The following is a 15,594-nucleotide window of genomic DNA, read 5'->3' as shown; positions in this document are numbered from 1 at the left end:
AATTTTAATATAGTATCATATAGTGAATTCAAATTTATCTTTGGGGTGTACAATGTTCAGCAAGTGGGCTACTGTAAAAAATATTAGGCACTAATCAATTAATTGGCATAACCAAATTAATATCATCATTTTGGAGGATATTTAACATAAAGCAAAATTTACTTCCTAATTAGTTTAAAATGAAGTTTATGATTTAGTGAGACAAAATGAAAATAGTTTAAGTAATAAATGTTTAATCAAAGAATTTTACATATTATTAACAGCATTCATTTGGCCAAACATCTACAGGTCTGTAGAATCCTACTGTATATAAAGTGGGAATGTATCAAGTATAGATTATGAAAGTGCAAATAACAAGTCAAGGTTAGATTAACTTTTTTTTTTACATTATAAAATTAAAGTTGTTTACAAAATAGGCTTTGCCAAACTTTATTACTGAATTGGAAAGTCAATGACTGTGTTGTTTTTAAAATATGTACCAAGGAAGTACAAACTGGAAAATGATAGTTTTTACACCCAGGAAACCGATACATCATGACAGGCACTGCACAAGGCAAGGGGACAGAAGCCCAGCTCACATGGGTCTCCACAGGCCCCTCCTCTCCTCACTGTGGCCGTGCAAGACGCCTCTAGGGATCCAAGTGCTTTCTACTGGAAAAGTTACACCCTGTTCTAGAAACTTTATGGTGTTCATATTTTTAATCCAAATTAAAAATTCTTTAATAGACTATTTCAGTTTAACATACAGTAATACACTGTAGACAAAGTTAGCATTTGCCCCACTTACTTTAAAGGGACTCATATCAATGCTGTGATAACTGGAGAAATAAAAACTATTAGGAACTCTTGATATCCATGAACAATTACCAGTAAACACAGGTACAATGTTTTGGCCATCTGTAATCAAAGTACATGAACATTTCAAAAGCAAGGTTTGAAAAAGAGAGGTAATAAAAACAATAATTATGACTTTCATCAATATGAAAGTCAATCTTATACCTGGCCTAAGACTTACCTGTACAAACTCAGTATGGAAATTTTGGTTTCTGGTAACAATGGCAAAGCACTACATGGAGTGCTCCTTGTATCTATTTTGCTTATGTTATCCTAGCTTTAATAATAAGTAAAAGAGCCATTCCAACAGTTTACTGTAGTATTAATGACACACTGTACCATTATATCTTAACTAGAACTAAGACCAGTATTTCTCCACAGTAGGACACTGGTAACTAGGAGGTTGGGTTGTCAATACTAAACAGTGATCACACAGCAGATGAGTTCTGCACAAGAGAACAAACACAGCAGCATCTGCTATCTAGGCAAACAAATTGAACACTTAGTTGTCATAGTTACTGTAAAGGCAAGGCCATGGGTGGTTTCATGGAGGTCTTTGCAATTCATAGCATAGTTACTTCAGAAGAGACACTGAAATTTGAATTACTGACTTACTTAACTGGCAACTACCCATTTAGGTTAGGCAAAGGCACGGTAACATGTTGTGTAGGATGTTGTATTGAATTTTTTAATAACTACGGGATTTACTGTAACTCATGAAAACTCCAGTTTTTCTATGTTATAAAACACCATTAAAAGTAATTGCACCCATTAGTAATTAGAATGCACTGTGAAATTGTGAAAAGAAAGAACTATGATTGCACTTCCAATAAAGTGTCTCTTAAATACAGCACCGCTGTTGCTAATCAACTGTTTTTTAATATTAAAATAAACTGTTTTAACAGCAGCATTAGCTTTAGTTTACTTAAGCTACAGGCTACATTTATTTAAATGCAGTCTCCATGGCAACAAAAGCCCATTAAATTCTGGAACATCATTGCTACCGAGTGGCACCTTTTACTCCCGACAACGCTGACACTGCCCTGGAGCACACTAGGATGCTGCACAACTGAACATCTCGTTAGTCAGCGCCTGAGTCAGAGTTTGGCACAATTGGACAGTGAATAGACATGAGAAGGAATCTTTGATCCATGTGGGGAAAAAACAAATCAGTCACACTGTGGTAGACAGGTACTAGAAGCAGCACGGACACCACAGCTCACACTGATGGACAAGGGACATAGACATAGACACTGAGAACACACGCTATCAGTCCAGCTTCTAAAAAGAAGAAAACGTCTCACTGTTTTAAAAAAGAGGAAAGCCATCAGAGGATTAAGGAGTAAGCTTTTGATATAAGTGGTCAACTTAATACTGTCAACCCCAGGCTAGACAGAGCACTGCGTTCTCTGAGAATGTGAATGTCAACACATTATCCCATTGTGTTCTCTCCTGCTCTTCTTTTGTCACGGAAAAAGGGACAAACACAAAAGAAAATTCCCTGTAAGGTTAAAATCGACACTGAAGCTATCATCCGAGGGAACACCTTTGCATTCAATCCTAACATCAGTGGTTTATAACTGAGTTCAAACTGAGTGGATCAAAGTCTCAATAAAGCAAACTCCAACTAACATACCCCTGTACTGCGATTCACCCTGGAGAATGAACATGTGCCATTCATACTAAATGTGCTTGCTCGAGCCAGTCACTTGAGGTTTGAGGGGTTTGACTGGCAGCATCTGACAGATCCCCTCTGCTGACTGCCTCATTGCTACTGTCACCAACTTGAGACAACTCTTCCCTGGCCAGAATATTCTCTTCCCGAGGTTTTTCTTCCCTCTGGGTTCTTTCGCCTTCACGGACACCAGTAATTTTGGACACTGAGTCTTCTGGAGGCACCAGTCTCACATCTCTCATACCTTCTGACCCAGCTCCGACACAGGGAAGCTGAGGCTCTGCACTCATTTCCATGGCTGCTGCTGGAGGAATCAGGGCGATACTCTGAGGGTTCATATCATGAAACCAAGCCATAATATTGCCAAGAAGATTGTCATTGGCACTGGGGTCCTGGCCAGCAGAGTCAAGATCACTGGAAGAAGGACAAAAGTCACTTCTCGGTTCACTGAGAGGTCGTGAACTCAAACTGTCAGTTGAAAATGGATCACCGTCTGCTCCTAGTCTCATGAGGCTGTCACCAAGTTCCAGTAGCTCAGAGCTACTTAATGCAGCCCGAGGACGATCTGTGCTCCTGGGTACAGAGTCTAGTCGTGAAGGTAAAGAAGTGCCTATGGCTCCCAGGGAGGCTTCGTTATTACGGAATTCTCTGGTTTCATCATCGATGGCCAGTCCAGACTCTTGCAGTGACAACTGTATAGCAAGAAGTATATTGGGGTCATCTTCATCTAAGGAACTCAGAGCCTGAAGCAATGAAAAATAAAGTCACATCAAAATGTGATTAAAGGAAACATTACTTAACCTAATCACACTTACCAGTTTCCTTTTTCAGATAATACTACTTCTAATTCTACAAGTTACTTTACATATTTACATCTTACCATTTTCTCCTTGCCTTTGATAAAGGGGAAAATATACCTAACATAAACCTGAAATACAAGAAGACTTTTTATGCTTTATCATTAAAACAAAACTACCACAGAAGGAAGAAAGAGGAAACCAGTAAAAGTAAACCCCAAAAATCACTGAGCAGAGAAGGAACAAAAGCATGGCGCCATGCCACCAGCAAGGTTACCTGCAGAGAGTCCTGGTTTCCAGAGTGGCTGGCAGGGCTGTAGTCTCGAAGGGAAGAGCTATGCAGCACACTCATAGATGCAGAGCTTACCACAGATGCACCAGGCCTGAGGCTGCTGCCACCTTCTGGCATATCTGCTTGAAAGTAATTGGCACAACAGTTTAGCAACAAGGAGACACTGCTGTCTCCATACACCTCTAAAATGGTAGGTCTCCTTCAGTGCTAGTGAAAACCCAGACTCACATTCATATCCACTTCATTTCCTTCACTTTTCAGTTGGTTTGATTGTAAACAATAACAGGCATCTACTGTGATCATTGCACATCTGTGATTGTTAGACTCTGGCTTGCAGTCTGTGACTTTTACTAATGCAGGTTCTACTGTCTACTCCTTTTTCCCGAGTTACAATGAATTTCAGTATTTTTATCTTCAGATTTCATAAAATTAAAAAGTTCTGGAATCACAATAGCCTCAAAAACCAATCGGTAGTTCAACTGATTCTGATATTACAGTCTATGATATGGGAGGTGATGTATGCTGTGAATATGTTTATTGTCATTAGTTAATAAAGAAGCTGCTTAGCTGCTTTCGGCCAATGCTTAACAGCGTAAAGCCAGGCTAGAATATATATATTATATATATTCTATATTATATATATTCTATATATTATATATATATATATGCAGGAGACAGATGCCAAATGCCAGATGGAACCTTACTGTAGGTAGGCCACAAGCACATGTCAATACACAGATTAATAGAAATGGGTTAGTTTAGGATATAAGAGTTAGCTAGAATTAGGCTTAAGCTATTGGCCAAACAGTATTGCAATTAATACAGTTTCTGTGTGTTTATTTCATGTCTGGGCAGCGAGGAAATGAATGAGCAGTCTCTGCAAACAGATTGGCATGCCAATCATGTGCCAGCTAATTTCACATAAAACCTGAGAGAGTTTATAAAGAATTCTAGACATACAAAAAAACAAAGTTTAGTTGCATGTTTTTTTCGGATGGGCTCTGTTAGTTGGTGGCAAGCAGGGACACAGTGGCTCATTTAAGAGAGGTCTTCCTGATTTATCATTAGCAGCTAATAAAAAAAAACAAAAACACAACACACAGCTCCTTTAAAAAGGCTTTCTGGTTTGTGCGAGTTGAATGACCAGCTCTGGCCCTTTCAGGAGGCTAAGCACTTAAACTGGGTCTGTGACCAGCACGTTACAAATTGCTTAATGTTGACACAGATGTGATACATACAACCCTGGAGCTGGGGCAATGTGCATGACTCTCAGAGGCAGTGAGAGCCTATAGGTGGAGCCAACAGGCAGTGCCGTGGAGTGGGTCCTGGCCACACCTGCCATTTAAAAACTAATTACAGATACACATGCAATAAAGACAAACTCAGATAGAAAAGACCTCTAAATGGGTCACAGTGTTGGATAAATATATGTAGGCTTAAGAGAGAGAGGAAAGAGAGTGTAGATAGAGTACAAACGGTCTTGGATTAAAGGCATAAAGATAATATTAAGCTTGTAGAAAAAGTAATATAGTAAAAAAAGGCCATATAAAAATGGAATATACACAGAGAATCTGGATTATGTATATTATTGTGTTTTCTTTGAATTTTAAGACTGTGAATGAGTAAAGTACAGAGAGACATTCATTATATGTGCTAAGCTAAACCAACATATATATTTTAAAGGTACCTTGACTTCAAAATTTAGGGCTAAGGATATGTTGCTTTGGAAAAGAGGTTCTACTTTTGTTTCCACAGAGGATGAAAACCTGTGGGTTCCTTCTAGACTAATGTGATTTGATCAAACAAGATCCCCTGAAACAATGGTCTAGATGATCCAACATCCATGTCAGCTTCAGGACTGCTGGCTAAGATGAACCTACCACACAGGATATCCCATGACAGATCTAATTAATAGCGCCACCCCCAATCAGCAGGAAGTAGACAACAATGCCTAAATTCCCTAAATGATTGTTTATGTTTATTTACATTTAAAGGGGGATATGCTATAGATATGAATAATTTGCATTGGTATGGATCATAGTTTGCTGATACAAATTTTAGGTCAATTTTGTTATATGTATATTTATGCTCTTGATTAAGGTATTGTGTTTGTACAGCTCATTTAAAAATATAATGTATAATTAAGAAATACAGGTTTATAAATAATCATCTATAATAGTCAAGCTTGTAGTCATGTTATTTAGGTTTTCTAGATATTTAGAGATATATTTCAGTTAGATAATCTTCAAACTTTTCAAAGACCTAAGGAGTATGACATTTAAAATGTTTTATGAACTTAAGACATTTCATGATAATGAGACACATCTGCTTCTGGCAGCACCAATCTACTTCAAGAGGATGATGGTCACTGAAGAGGCTCCTTATAGAGTTTGTTAGCCATTTGGGCAAGAAACTGCTCTTGCCTGGACTGTTTGATGTTATGCTGTGTAAACTGGACATGCAGGACCCACAGAAAAAATGACTGCTGAACTTGCCTAAAGGTGAGACCATCCTTTGGAGTTCCTGCTTCATGAAAGAGTCTGCCAGACATTCTGCAGGACACAGAAGAAAGCAACTGATGAACTTTGCCAATAGAAGGCATAAAAGATCTTCAAATTTCCTGCTTCATGGAAAAGTCTGCTGGATACTATGGGCTGAAGATGGGTGCCCCAATGTTACAAAAGAACTTTGGGTGACTGTCCAGGCAGTGAGATGTGTCTGTCATTTCTAGAGTTCTGGAAGTTGCTTACAATACACTTCCTGTTAACTTAGGTAATATATCCATCTGGGGTCTTTGATGGAGTTGAAGAATAAATAGTTCTAGTTAGTTTTCCTTAGTTATAATAAAAGATAGATTAGATATAAAACTTTAGACTCACAAAGATAAGATAGATGATAGACTATTTTCCTTAATTTGACAAATGCAAATGGACTAAATATTGTAACTGTTATTCTTGGTTGATAACAGTTTTGTTGTATCTAAGTTATTATATTATAATTATATTATATTAAAGTTAAAACCTTCCTTTTAATTTAGACAGAAAAGGTGAGGTGATGTATGCTGTGAATGTTTTATTGTCATTGGTTAATAAAGAAGCTGCTTTCGGCCAATAGCTTAACAGAGTAAAGCCAGACTGGAAGAGAAATACATAGAGAGAGCAGGCAGAGTCAGGGAGAAGCCATTTAAAAATGCTGCAGGAGACAGATAGTGAATGCCAAATGGAACTTACCTGTAGGCCACAATCATGTGGCGATGCATAGATTAATAGAGATGGGTTACTTTAAGATGTAAGAGCTAGCTAGAAATATGCATAAGCTAATAGGCCAAGCAGTGTTGTAATAATCCAGTTTCTGTGTGGTTATTTCAGGTCTGGGTGGCTGGGAAACAAACGAGCAGCCCCCCGCTTACAAGTCTAGGTATGTTTGATGAATTTTTAAAGTCAAATAATTAAAATAGTTATTGAATAATTAAATATTTAAACTACTTATCTAAATATTTATTTATTATTATAAAATATAAATAACAATTATTTAATTATTATTTATTGAAATATTAAATTATTAAATTATTAAATATTAAATAAATTAAAATAGTTATCAAATAATTAAAATGTTATTAAAATAACATTTTTAAAGTAAAATAATTAAAATAGTCCTGTTTAAGAATGCTTCTAGGAACCCGATCCCTTGAGAAATTTGAATCTTTTATTCATTGTTTCCTAATCTGGTAGGATGCCTCTCACCTTAAGAGTCCAATTAAATGCAGAAAAAAAAAATTGAAGTATTTGGTATCAAGAACTTCCCTTTCTGAGCAGGCTCAGTGCTTTACCTGCATGGCCTAACTGGATGCTCATTTAAGAATAAGGAAGACAAAGACCGTCAGTGCCTTGATTAAAGTTACACAGCAGAGATAGGTGCAATAAACCTAGGATGTTCCTACTTGATTCCTCAATGCCATGGTTTCCTAAGAGACTATGATACCTGCCACGCCAAGAGCTCACCGAAAGTGCTTTCGCTTGGTTCATCGGGATCTGTAGGGTTACTGAGCAGACTGTGCATGTCTCCTCGACGGCGCTGCTGTCTGTGCCTCCTCCGATACTGAAATTCAGCATATTCCTGCATAAACCAAAGGTTATAAAATACAGGAGAGCATGCAAATTGTAAAAATGTAAACAAAACAAAAATTCCTCCAGGAGGAAAAAAATGTATGATTTTACACATACTATAAAATCACTTGCTTTAGAAAAGGAAACTTCAAGTTTAGCCAAGCCAAGGAAATAAAAAAGGCAGAAAGCAAAATGCAAAATTTCTAACAGTCACAGATGCGTCTACTGGGATACTTGCAAACTCCAGAGCTAGCTGTAACTGTCACTTCAAGGGTCTTGTTATCTAAAATTACCACTGGTATCACAATAATGTTAGTAACAGTATAGGTTCTCTGGAGGTCTAGTTTTTAAGTGCTTGTGATATATGCAAGAAGTATAGGTGAGGAAGAAGAGGAGGGGGACAGCAGCAGAAAAAACCAGATGATAGAAATAATGTTAAGCCAGAGAGTCTTTGTGACTACTACTTATCAACTCACAAGTCAAAAGTATAGCTGAAAAGAAGTATGTTACACACTGGCTTTCAAATACATCACTGAGTTCTCTTTTCTCATTATCCAATGCCCAGTTTTATTACAACATAGGAGTATTCACTACATAGTATTTTAGAAGAAGACAGACTAAAACAGATGTCCATACATTTGTTTTACATTTATGGTAATAGTTTATGCTAAGTTTGTTACTACCAAAGGCTATGACCTAAGAATATCTGCTACAGAGTTCAGAAATAGGGGAAATGAGAGTCAAAGAGAGGCCACAGTGTATGGCAACAGACTTTTGAGAATCATTGTTGATCTCCCAAGGGTTAACATGAAGATCCTCAGGCTTGTGAATATCCCAGTTACTTTAGAGTTACTCGAAGTGCTTATAGTGAAAGTACTAGGAGTAAGAGAAACCAAGTTAGATATTATAAAACTTTCATACTTTATCCATCTGGCCAATACAACCAATCTATCGGATCTATCTTTATTTATCTAATTCTATCTGTCTGTTTGTCTGTCTCTCTCTCTCTACCTACCTACCTATCATCTATCTATCATCTACTTATCGGTGTGGCTGTAAACTGAATCTCAGATATGCTAAGCAAACACTCTATCACTGAGCTACAGTTTAGCACATTCCTAAAGTTATTTATTAATATTATTTTTACAATTTATTATCTAATACAATTATTTTTAAGTGCATTTAAAATTGTGTTATGTGCTCAAAGCACAAACTCATGTCACTATTTTCTTGCATATACCTAAATAAAAAAGCTTCCAGGTGATTACAAATGTCCTCAGCAGCTGAGATTTGCATTTGGTTTAAACAAGGCACAGGCCTTTTCACCATTTATCCTCCTCTTTACAAGAATTAAACTCAAGGATTATCAAATGATGTACTATTTTATAAAGCACAAAGGAAACAGAAATGGAAAGAAATGTTAAAATTATTTTAAGTTCAGATACAACAGTGGCAGTGCCAATTTAAATATGGGGAAACAGCTACATGACCAAGATTTTTACTAGGTCATATTTTTATTTAGAGTATTAATTGTTCTACAATTTCCATGTTTTAAAAAATGGTTTATTAGGTCAGGCATGGTGGTGCATGCCTTTAATACCAGCAGTCAGGAGGCAGAAGCAGGTGGATCTCTTGAGTTCATAGGCCAGCCAGGACTACAGAACAAGTTCCAGGACAGCCTGGTGGTATCATTACCAGGCCACAACTCACAAGTATACATTTCTATACATCAAATTTACATCTCTACTAACAAACTAGATGATGTTCCAAATGTTTATGCTATAAATTTGACTAAATTCTATTTAGTAATTAATAGCAGTGAAAGGGGAATGTACTGTTAGACTCCAATATAAGGAAGAGCTGAATGCAGACTCTGCCAAGGCATTCCTGTTATAGAAGAAAGAAAAAGTATTTCTGATCTCAGAGGATTTAAACAGGTGAGGATGCAAATGCAAGTGGGGTTGCATGAAGAAAAACCATGGAGATAACTCCAAACCCCAGAAAAACAATTACCTCAGGTGATGCAAATCCTAAATATTCCCAATCCCATGTTCCACCGGCAAAGCTACAAAGAAATTAGACATACTGTTTGATTCATTATCAGTACTGCAAGTATATAACCAGACCATTACCCTTTAAAATGCTTATCTGCTTATAACTTGCCAAAGTCAGGCAGATCCAACTATTAAAATATAATTACTTCCATTATTTTCTCAAATACTAAGTTGCTTTAGACTTGTGCAAAATGACAGAGAAAATAAAAATAACCATGTAACATAAAAATATTCTGATTAACCGCCTTTTCATTTCATAAGTAGAAAAGATATTTAACCATAAATATTTATGTAAAAATAAGGACAAATGACTTTCTAGTGCTATAATTATAAGAAAAAAATGCTTTAATTTATTGTGGCAGAAGCAATGGAGGATGATGTGAAATAAAATAAACAAACCAACTTCTCTTTACGGGATTAATTCAGACTACTTAAGTAGTTTTACAATACCAGACTTTTAATTTCCTAACACCAAAATACAAATATGAACACAGCAAGCTGGCAAAGATTCCAAATTCTACACCTTAAGATGTTTACGACTATCATTCCCAGGTCACTACATATATTAAATTTGAAATCATATGTCAGAATACTCTGGATTATGAATTCTAGTATGTGAAATTAAGCTAGCCTAATTTAGTCTGGAGGGCTGCACAATGATAGACAAGGAAAATCATTAAAAAAAAATTGTACTAAGAAGAAAATACCACCAAAACAACATATTTTTATCAGCTACCCAAAAATATGAATGACAGCATGATTTAAAAAAAGTCCTGGCACTGGGGGCTCAAACCAGCGAGGTTTCTATATTGCACAAATTTTTACCTGCGCCTGGGAGCATCTGGTGAGTCTGCAGGAGCAACTCCACGAGCTACAGAGGCCAGGAATTCTTGCCTTTTCTGCTGCACAAGGCAAGCTGCTTTGATGATTTTGTGGCGGGGGGTACGAAGATAAGGCCTATTGACTTTTTGGGCAAGATCTTCAGTGACCATTTCTAGGTCTGTCTACAGAAAAAAGAAACAAGAGGAAGATGAAGCTGAGTGGGCCGGTAAGCAGATACAAAGCATATCTGGTTTCTTAGTCAAGTCAAATTCTTTTGAAGTCGAAATTACATTTTGAAATATTTTCTCATTTAACATTCTTTCTATTTTGTATATTTTTCAGGTTTTGAAAGGATATTTTTAAGTCATCATGAATGCAAGAAGATAGCATCCATTTGACAGACACTTATACTAAGGTAGTGGGTGTAAATCTCCACGTAGTAGAGAAATGCAGTACATTCAGGGCATTGCATACTCTACTACACAGCTGCCGCATGGAAATGATGTATAAATGCTGAAGGAATCTAAGACAAGGCAAGACTGCTGTGGCCTTAAAAGAAATATAGAATATAAATCAGTAGAGGGCAGCTTAAAAGTTCAGAATAAAAATAACCAGAAAATTGTGGTGGCCTTCAATTAGGAGGATGATGTAATGAGTTTGGTGAGTTCTGGGACTGGCTTAGGAGTTTTTGTTTTAAATATGTAACTTTCTGAGTTCTACTTCTGAAATAAAATGGCAAAGATTAACTTTCTATTCAAGTATGCAATGTAGTTTGTTTCATCTCTAAATATAAACCCTCCATTTTTATATAAAAAATAGGCCACATTCTACCTTGACTAGTCTGTAATAAACTCATGCTTATAGAAATGTTACACGGTTCAGAACTCATTCAAATTCACACTGATAAATTTAAACAGAAAGAAAATTTAGTTCATTAAGGTACTTTTCCTTTTATGTAAAGTTACTTAAAAATATAAACAAAACTGTTTTACTACTCACACTTAAAGTCAAAACAATTTAAAATGGCATCTTACTTGCATTAGTTCAAAAATTTCTTTCTTTGTGCTTTTAGGTTCTAAGAAAAATCCATATGGATAAGAACACTTGAGGATGCGTCGAGTTTTTAGGAGAACATGTACCGCATCTTCTATGAAAGTGGTATCTGGACAGCCTCCTTCAGCTGCAAAGGAATTGAATACAGTGAATGTTTCTGCAAATATATAGTTTGACTAAACTAAAATCCTAGGTAAACACTTTTGAGAAAGGTACAGATCCCTACAAGCCCAGAAGCCATGAACACACATATTTTTCTGGAGGGTCTTCTAATATTATCAGGAAACAGTATAGCTCTGGGTCCACCCAAAGGTGTTTAATTCATAAAAATAGTCAGATTATCCTGACAGGAATTTAGCTGCTGAAGAATTTGTACAAATGTTTTTGTTAAGTTGCTTGCTTAAAAAAAAATCATAATTATTCCTCTGTAAAAGCAATACTACAAAGAAAAAAAATAATGCTGAGGAACTGGCTAACTAAAACTAAAAGCCATCAAGGAGTAAAAAAGAAGGGAGGAAGAGTAAGGAGGATAGAGAAGAAATTGTCTTGATAGAATAACACCAAGATATCATCATAACATTCTATTTTTAAACTATAAATAAGACAAAATTAAGCTGTAAAATCTAAATCGAAGTATTAGTGAATATCAAATTCAGCATACCATTAGGAAAATACTACACATGCACGTACAAACTGACATGGAACATCCAAATATATCTACAGACATGTTGTGATTTGTTTAACTAGGCAAAGGTGTGTTACATTTGTTTATGCTGCATTTGTTTAATGATGGAAAGATGTGTTTCTTTGCCTGCCTAAGGCACCTGATTGATCTAATAAAAAGCTGAATGGACAATAGCAGTAGAGGGATGGGCAGGACTGGTGAACAGAGAGAAATAAGTAGTAGGAGGAATATAAGCTCGAAAGAAAAATAGGAGAGATGAGAACAAGGGAGAAAGAGAGGGAGACGCCCAGGGCCAGGTAGCTGATAGCCAGCCAGACGTGGAGTAGGCCAGGAAGAAAGAAAGGAAGGAAAAGAGGAAGGGAGGGTGGGAGGGAAGGAGGAAGGGAGGAGAAAAGCCCCAAGGCAAAATGTAGATAAAGTGAAACAGGTTAAGTTTCACTTAATTTAAGTTTTAAGAGTCAGTGGGACAATGTAAGATAAGGCCAAGCATTCACAATTAGTAATAAGTCTCTGTCTCATGATTTGGGGGTGGTTGGTGGCCTAAGAGAAACCCTGCTATACGTACAATATGTCTCTAGGTATGTGTAATAAAATATAAAAAGCAAAAGGAATTCAACATCCCTTGCCTTGCATTATAATATACATGAAATGTCTAAGAAGCAGACTGTTTCATTTTCCAATTGTTACAGCTTCTAATTTTCAGCTTTACTCTGCTGCCTCGAATCTCTAATATGAAGAAAAGCAATAATTTGCACTTACTGTTTATTGCTTTGTCAGACACAGTTCTGAACATGAGGAAATACGCACTTGTGAGACTTTTTTTCTTCCTGCCTCATAAGAACATTCTAGAATTTGTATTAGTACAGTACATAACCTCTAAAGTTTACACACTAATAATTAACAAGGAGACCAGACCAGGAGTGACACTTGCCTCCACTAATTTATTTAACTTTTTAATGTCTTATTAGCAAACTATTTTCACAAAAAAGAATATAGGTGCAAATTACTTTATGAACTGAGATAAATATAAGAAATTACACTTTTATGTTTGAAATGTGCTTTTAATATATAAACTATAAACCCTCAAAAACAAGCATACTAGAACTTACGCTCTGTGTAGCTGGTGTGAATACTCACAAGTTGGGCCCTCTCAAGACTTTGGTTCTTGAGTTCAATTCTCCCCAAAATCTATATGATGTCTGAAGCAGCTCTGAGTACTCAGCTATGTGATGATTGGGCAATATGTATGCTTTTCTCCTCCTGGAAGACTCCAGGATCCGTTCACGTTTGTCAACACTAGAGCACCAGTGCTGGCACAGGGGAAGCAAGATTACGGTGTGGTTTTGTCTGGTAATAGCAGAGGCCGCATTAGGAGTCGCTGGTAGACAGGAATAAGCTAACATGCACACAGGGCTTGAGAGAACTTAGGACAATGGCAGAAGCAATTCACGGGATCTACTGTCCCCCTTTAGGGACCTTCCCATCTACCATCACCAATGAATTGTCTTAATACACACACACACACACACACACAATATAGAACTTACTTTCTTTGAGAGCTCTACTCAATTGTTCCATCTTTTCTTTGGCTGTTTTAAGAAGGCGTTGTTCTAACTAAAGGAACAGAAATAAATAATTTAAATATTCATTCATTTATTTATTTTAAAGGCAGGGTCTCACTGTGTAGCACTTGCTGTCCTGAAACTTGCTCTGCTCTGTAGACCAGGCTGGCCTTGAACTTACTCTACCTCCTGAGCGCTGGGAATAAAAGCATGTACCACCACACCCAGACTCTTTACTCTTAACAGTGTTTTAGTTCATTTGTAATGATTTGGGACATACCTGATAACTATGCTCATGGTTTTTATATCTCGTGTAGTAGTGCATAAATCTGTCAAGTTCCTGAAACCGTTTATGCTTCTTCTCAGCCTAGGAAAGAAAAGTACATAAATGACTTTTGCTAAAACTATATTAAAATTGGTTTTAGAGGGATTAATGTCTTATTAGTAATGGGTAGTAATTCATGCAAATGTGCTAGCTATTTTGCTGCTAGAATATAATAACCTATACTTTTTAAAGGCGCTTGTTTGTAGTCTTGGTGATAACTCCATATCTTTAATATTTGATTGTATGGTTCACTGCTACAGAAGATTTGTATTCCTTCAAAATTCACATTGACGCCCTAATACAAAATGTACTTATATGTGGAGACAAGATCTATGAGGAGGTGACAGGTTAAGTGAGACCATTATAGCTCTATCTTAATGCAAATGCTGCCTAGGGACACCAGAGATCTCTTGTTCTATTTCTCAGTCATCATGATCAGAAGATGAGCACCCTCACCAAGAACGAGTTAGGTGGGGCTTTGTAGTCACTACAAGGGAGCAAGTTTTTTTTCTTCTTTTCTTTTGAGACAAGGTTTCTTTGTAGTTTTGGAATGAGCTCAAACTCACATAGATCCGCCTGCTTCTGCCTCCCCAGTGCTGGGATTAAAGATGTGCGCCACCACCGCCCAGCTAAATTTCTGTTGTTTAAGCTTTCTAGACTAGAAAACTAGAGAAATGACGCAGTGGTTAAGAGCACTGGCTGTTCTTCCAAAGGACCCAGGTTCGATTCCTAGTAGCCACATAGCAATTCACAAACATCTATAACTCTAGCTTGAGAGGAATCTAACACCCTGACTGTGGACACAAGGTATGTACACGGTGCATAGATATATATGCAGGCAAAACACCCATGTTCATAAAATAAACAATGAAAAAAACCCATCTAATCTATAAGACAAACATAATAAAACAACTATTAAGGCTGGAGAGATGATTCAGTGATTAAGAGCACCACCTGCTTTTCCAGAGATCCAGGTTCAGTTTCTAGCATGCAAATGGCAGTTTACAACTGCCTATAATCCCAGTACTAGGTGATCTGACACTGTCTTCTGGTCTCTGTGAGCACCAGGCAGGTATGAGTATTGTATAAACATATATCCAGGCAAAATAGTCACACACATAAAATAAATTAATCAATTAAAAAAGAAACATTCCCTCCTGTGCCTGACTGGAAAAAAAGATGTATGTTATAACACAATACTATATTGCTGATATTATGTTAAAATTGGTTTTAAATCTTTACAAAGACAGGCTGAAACTGGATTTTTCTTATATTTATCAAAATAAAAAAAGGAAAAATTTTAAAGGACAAAATTTCCCAGTTGATAGTGTTTTTGTTTAAAGGGTACTCTAATGTGTATTCAATGCAATGCTTCATCATGATAAAGAC

At 36.6% G+C, this 15,594-nt stretch overlaps 1 protein-coding gene across 6 annotated transcripts in view; it reads right to left on the bottom strand.

The window, feature by feature from the left end:
* Nucleotides 1–213: 213 nt before the first annotated feature.
* The window catches only part of Ankib1 (ankyrin repeat and IBR domain containing 1), a 119,526-nt gene continuing 104,145 nt past the window's right edge, over nucleotides 214–15,594 (bottom strand). For 3 of the 6 annotated variants that reach the window (XM_048436478.3, XM_085683710.2, XM_048436496.3), the window contains 8 exons: nucleotides 14,161–14,247; nucleotides 13,866–13,932; nucleotides 11,615–11,760; nucleotides 10,584–10,762; nucleotides 9,718–9,769; nucleotides 7,600–7,714; nucleotides 3,584–3,717; nucleotides 214–3,252 (listed from right to left, as the gene is read on the bottom strand). In XM_048436478.3, the coding sequence (XP_048292435.1) occupies nucleotides 2,512–3,252; nucleotides 3,584–3,717; nucleotides 7,600–7,714; nucleotides 9,718–9,769; nucleotides 10,584–10,762; nucleotides 11,615–11,760; nucleotides 13,866–13,932; nucleotides 14,161–14,247 (1,521 nt within the window). In that variant the 3' untranslated portion in view covers nucleotides 214–2,511. Of the gene's footprint in view, nucleotides 3,253–3,583; nucleotides 3,718–5,845; nucleotides 6,151–7,599; nucleotides 7,715–9,717; nucleotides 9,770–10,583; nucleotides 10,763–11,614; nucleotides 11,761–13,865; nucleotides 13,933–14,160; nucleotides 14,248–15,594 lie in introns of those variants that run through there. The other 3 variants (XM_048436487.3, XM_085683711.2, XM_085683713.2) reach the window with 3 other exon arrangements.

Source organism: Myodes glareolus, chromosome 25 (assembly GCF_982192425.1).
Source record: "Myodes glareolus chromosome 25, mMyoGla1.1, whole genome shotgun sequence".
NCBI lineage: Eukaryota > Metazoa > Chordata > Mammalia > Rodentia > Cricetidae > Myodes > Myodes glareolus.
This window is presented reverse-complemented; position numbering and strand designations above follow the sequence as displayed.